This window comes from Oncorhynchus kisutch, linkage group LG9 (assembly GCF_002021735.2).
Source record: "Oncorhynchus kisutch isolate 150728-3 linkage group LG9, Okis_V2, whole genome shotgun sequence".
Lineage (NCBI taxonomy): Eukaryota > Metazoa > Chordata > Actinopteri > Salmoniformes > Salmonidae > Oncorhynchus > Oncorhynchus kisutch.
This window is the reverse complement of record NC_034182.2, coordinates 41,879,046-41,884,045: the sequence shown is the minus strand read 5'-3', so window position 1 is coordinate 41,884,045 and position 5,000 is coordinate 41,879,046. Positions and strand designations below refer to the sequence as shown.

Genomic DNA, 5,000 nt, shown 5'->3' with positions numbered 1-5,000 from the left:
GGAGAGGTAAGGTAATAGGAGAGGAGAGGTGAGAGGAGAGGTAAGGTAATAGGAGAGGAGAGGTGAGAGGAAAGGAGAGGTAAGAGGAGAGGTAAGAGGAGAGGTAAGAGGAGAGGTAATAGGAGAGGTAAGAGGAGAGGAGAGATAATAGGAGAGGTAAGGTAATAGGAGAGGAGAGGTGAGAGGAAAGGTAAGGTAATAGGAGAGGAGAGGTGAGAGGAGAAGAGAGGTAAGAGGAGAGGTAAGGTAATAGGAGAGGAGAGGTGAGAGGAGAGGTAAGGTAATAGGAGAGGTGAGAGGAGAGGTAAGGTAATAGGAGAGGAGAGGTGAGAGGAGAGGTAAGGTAATGTGAGAGGAGAGGTGAGAGGAGAGGTAAGGTAATAGGAGAGGAGAGGTGAGAGTAGAGGAGAGGTAACGTAATAAGAGAGGAGACGTGAGAGGAGAGGTAAGGTAATAGGAGAGGAGACGTGAGAGGAGAGGTAAGGTAATAGGAGAGGAGAGGTGAGAGGAGAGGTAAGGCAATAGGAGAGGAGAGGTAAGGTAATAGGAGAAATGAGAGGAGAAGTAAGGTAATAGGAGAGGAGAGGTGAGAGGAGAGGTAAGGTAATAGGAGAGGAGAGGTGAGAGGAGAGGTAAGGCAATAGGAGAGGAGAGGTGAGAGGAGAGGTAAGGTAATAGGAGAGGTAAGAGGAGAGGTGAGGTAATAGGAGAGGTAAGAGGAGAGGTAAGGTAATAGGAGAAGTAAGAGGAGAGGTAATAGGAGAGGTGAGAGGAGAGGAGAGGTAAGGTAATAGGAGAGGAGAGGAAATAGGAGAGGTAAGAGGAGAGGTAATAGGAGAGGAGAGGTAAGGTAATAGGAGGTGAGAGCAGGGGTAAGGTAATAGGAGAGGAGAGGTAGAGGAGAGGTAATAGGAGAGGAGAGGTAATAGGAGAGGAGAGGTAAGAGGAGAGGTGAGAGGAGAGGTAAGGTAATAGGATAGGTAAGGTAATAGGAGAGGTAATGGGAGAGGTAAGGTAAGAGGAGAGGTAATATGAGAGGAGAGGTAATAGGAGAGGAGAGGTAATAGGAGAGGAGAGGTAAGATAAGAGGAGAGGAGAGGTAAGGTAATAGGAGAGAAATAGGAGAGGAGAGGAGAGGGAAGAGGATAGGAGAGGGTCTGTGTGTCTCACCCTTCCTCCAGTCTGGTCAGCCAGTAGTCCCACCTCAGCCAACCTGCAGTCTGTGCCCTCAAACGTCATCACTGAAACTATCACACTGCAGAAAACAGAAATACACGACAGATCAATCATCACCCTGCAGAGTGAAGGAATACACAGTCAACCTGAGGAGTTTTGTGATAAGCTATTGGATGTTTGGGGGTGCGTTGTACTTTGGTGTGCATGGAGGTTTTTGGGCATACACTAACCCTCTGTTAGCTAGTTAGGGGGTACACTAACCCTCTGTTAGCTAGTTAGAGGGTACACTAACCCTCTGTTAGCTAGTTAGGGGGTACACTAACCCTCTGTTAGCTAGTTAGGGGGTAGACTAACCCTCTGTTAGCTAGTTAGGGGGTACACTAACCCTCTGTTAGCTAGTTAGGGGGTACACTAACCCTCTGTTAGCTAGTTAGGGGGTAGACTAACCCTCTGTTAGCTAGTTAGGGGGTAGACTAACCCTCTGTTAGCTAGTTAGGGGGTAGACTAACCCTCTGTTAGCTAGTTAGGGGGTAGAATAACCCTCTGTTAGCTAGTTAGAGGGTACACTAACCCTCTGTTAATTAGTTAGAGGGTACACTAACCCTCTGTTAGCTAGTTAGGGGGTACACTAACCCTCTGTTAGCTAGTTAGGGGGTAGACTAACCCTCTGTTAGCTAGTTAGAGGGTACACTAACCCTCTGTTAGCTAGTTAGGGGGTAGACTAACCCTCTGTTAGCTAGTTAGAGGGTACACTAACCCTCTGTTAGCTAGTTAGAGGGTACACTAACCCTCTGTTAGCTAGTTAGGGGGTAGACTAACCCTCTGTTAGCTAGTTAGGGGGTAGACTAACCCTCTGTTAGCTAGTTAGGGGGTAGACTAACCCTCTGTTAGCTAGTTAGAGGGTACACTAACCCTCTGTTAGCTAGTTAGAGGGTACACTAACCCTCTGTTAGCTAGTTAGGGGGTACACTAACCCTCTGTTAGCTAGTTAGAGGGTACACTAACCCTTTGTTAGCTAGTTAGAGGGTACACTAACCCTCTGTTAGCTAGTTAGACGGTACACTAACCCTCTGTTAGCTAGTTAGGGGGTACACTACCCTGTTAGCTAGTTAGGGGGTACACTAACCCTCTGTAGCTAGTTAGGGGGTACACTAACCCTCTGTTAGCTAGTTAGGGGGATACACTAACCCTCTGTTAGCTAGTTAGGGGATACACTAACCCTCTGTTAGCTAGTTAGGGGATACAGTAACCCTTTGTTAGCTAGTTAGGGGGTACACTAACCCTCTGTTAGCTAGTTAGGGGTAGACTAACCCTCTGTTGGCTAGTTAGGGGGTAGACTAACCCTCTGTTGGCTAGTTAGGGGGTAGACTAAACCCTCTGTTAGCTAGTTAGGGGGTACACTAACCTCTGTTAGCTAGTTAGGGGGGTACACTAACTCTCTGTAGCTAGTTAGGGGGTAACTAACCCTCTGTTAGCTAGTTAGGGGGTACACTAACCCTCTGTTAGCTAGTTAGAGGGGGGTACACTAACCCTCTGTTAGCTAGTTAGGGGGTAGACTAACCCTCTGTTAGCTAGTTAGGGGGTACACTAACCCTCTGTTACTAGTTAGGGGGTACACTAACCCTCTGTTAGCTATTTAGGGGGAAACACTACCCTCTGTTAGCTAGTTAGGGGGTACACTACCCTCTGTTAGCTAGTTTAGGGGATACAGTAACCCTCTGTTAGCTAGTTTAGAGGGTACACTAACCCTCTGTTAGCTAGTTTAGAGGTACACTAACCCTCTGTTAGCTAGTTAGAGGGTACACTAACCCTCTGTTAGCTAGTTAGAGGGTACACTAACCCTCTGTAGCTAGTTAGAGGGTACACTAACCCTCTGTTAGCTAGTTAGGGGGTACACTAACCCTCTGTTAGCTAGTTAGGGGGGTACACTAACCCTTTGTTAGCTAGTTAAGGGGGTAACACTAACCCTCTGTTAGCTAGTTAGGGGGTAGACTAACCCTCTGTTAGCTAGTTAGAGGGTACACTAACCCTCTGTTAGCTAGTTAGGGGGTACACTAACCCTCTGTTAGCTAGTTAGAGGGTACACTAACCCTCTGTTAGCTAGTTAGGGGGTAGACTAACCCTCTGTTAGCTAGTTAGAGGGTACACTAACCCTCTGTTAGCTAGTTAGAGGGTACACTAACCCTCTGTTAGCTAGTTAGGGGGTAGACTAACCCTCTGTTAGCTAGTTAGGGGGTAGACTAACCCTCTGTTAGCTAGTTAGGGGGTACACTAACCCTCTGTTAGCTAGTTAGGGGGTACACTAACCCTCTGTTAGCTAGTTAGGGGATACACTAACCCTTTGTTAGCTAGTTAGGGGGTACACTAACCCTTTGTTAGCTAGTTAGGGGGTACACTAACCCTCTGTTAGCTAGTTAGGGGTAGACTAACCCTCTGTTAGCTAGTTAGGGGGTACACTAACCCTCTGTTAGCTAGTTAGGGGGTACACTAACCCTCTGTTAGCTAGTTAGGGGTACACTAACCCTCTGTTAGCTAGTTAGGGGGTACACTAACCCTCTGTTAGCTAGTTAGGGGATACACTAACCCTCTGTTAGCTATTTAGGGGATACACTAACCCTCTGTTAGCTAGTTAGGGGGTACACTACCCTCTGTTAGCTAGTTAGGGGGTACACTAACCCTCTGTTAGCTAGTTAGGGGTACACTAACCCTCTGTTAGCTAGTTAGGGGGTACACTAACCCTCTGTTAGCTAGTTAGGGGGTACACTAACCCTCTGTTAGCTAGTTAGGGGTACACTAACCCTCTGTTAGCTAGTTAGGGGGTACACTAACCCTCTGTTAGCTAGTTAGGGGGTACACTAACCCTCTGTTAGCTAGTTAGGGGGTACACTAACCTCTGTTAGCTATTTAGAGGGTACACTAACCCTCTGTTAGCTATTTAGGGGGTACACTAACCCTCTGTTAGCTAGTTAGGGGGTAGACTAACCCTCTGTTAGCTAGTTAGGGGGTACACTAACCCTCTGTTAGCTAGTTAGGGGGTACACTAACCCTCTGTTAGCTAGTTAGGGGGTACACTAACCCTCTGTTAGCTAGTTAGGGGGTACACTAACCCTCTGTTAGCTAGTTAGGGGATACAGTAACCCTCTGTTAGCTAGTTAGAGGGTACACTAACCCTCTGTTAGCTAGTTAGAGGGTAACACTAACCCTCTGTTAGCTAGTTAGAGGGTACACTAACCCTCTGTTAGCTAGTTAGAGGGTACACTAACCCTCTGTTAGCTAGTTAGAGGGTACACTAACCCTCTGTTAGCTAGTTAGGGGGTACACTAACCCTCTGTTAGCTAGTTAGGGGGTACACTAACCCTTTGTTAGCTAGTTAAGGGGGTACACTAACCCTCTGTTAGCTAGTTAGGGGGTAGACTAACCCCTCTGTTAGCTAGTTAGAGGGTACACTAACCCTCTGTTAGCTAGTTAGGGGGTACACTAACCCTCTGTTAGCTAGTTAGAGGGTACACTAACCCTCTGTTAGCTAGTTAGGGGGTAGACTAACCCTCTGTTAGCTAGTTAGAGGGTACACTAACCCTCTGTTAGCTAGTTAGAGGGTACACTAACCCTCTGTTAGCTAGTTAGGGGGTAGACTAACCCTCTGTTAGCTAGTTAGGGGGTAGACTAACCCTCTGTTAGCTAGTTAGGGGGTACACTAAACCCTCTGTTAGCTAGTTAGGGGGTACACTAACCCTCTGTTAGCTAGTTAGGGGATACACTAACCCTTTGTTAGCTAGTTAGGGGGTACACTAACCCTTTGTTAGCTAGTTAGGGGGTACACTAAC

The 5,000-nt window shown here is 47.1% G+C and overlaps 1 protein-coding gene across 4 annotated transcripts in view; it reads right to left on the bottom strand.

Moving 5' to 3' along the window:
• The window catches only part of LOC116375314 (circularly permutated Ras protein 1), a 41,729-nt gene that overhangs the window by 8,264 nt on the left and 28,465 nt on the right, over window positions 1-5,000 (bottom strand). For all 4 annotated transcript variants that reach the window (XM_031832615.1, XM_031832614.1, XM_031832616.1 and 1 more), the window contains one exon: window positions 1,171-1,255. Coding sequence is in view for 3 of the 4 variants with exons in the window: in XM_031832616.1 (XP_031688476.1) it covers window positions 1,171-1,239 (69 nt within the window). In the remaining variant the exon portion in view is untranslated. The remainder of the gene's footprint in view (window positions 1-1,170; window positions 1,256-5,000) is intronic.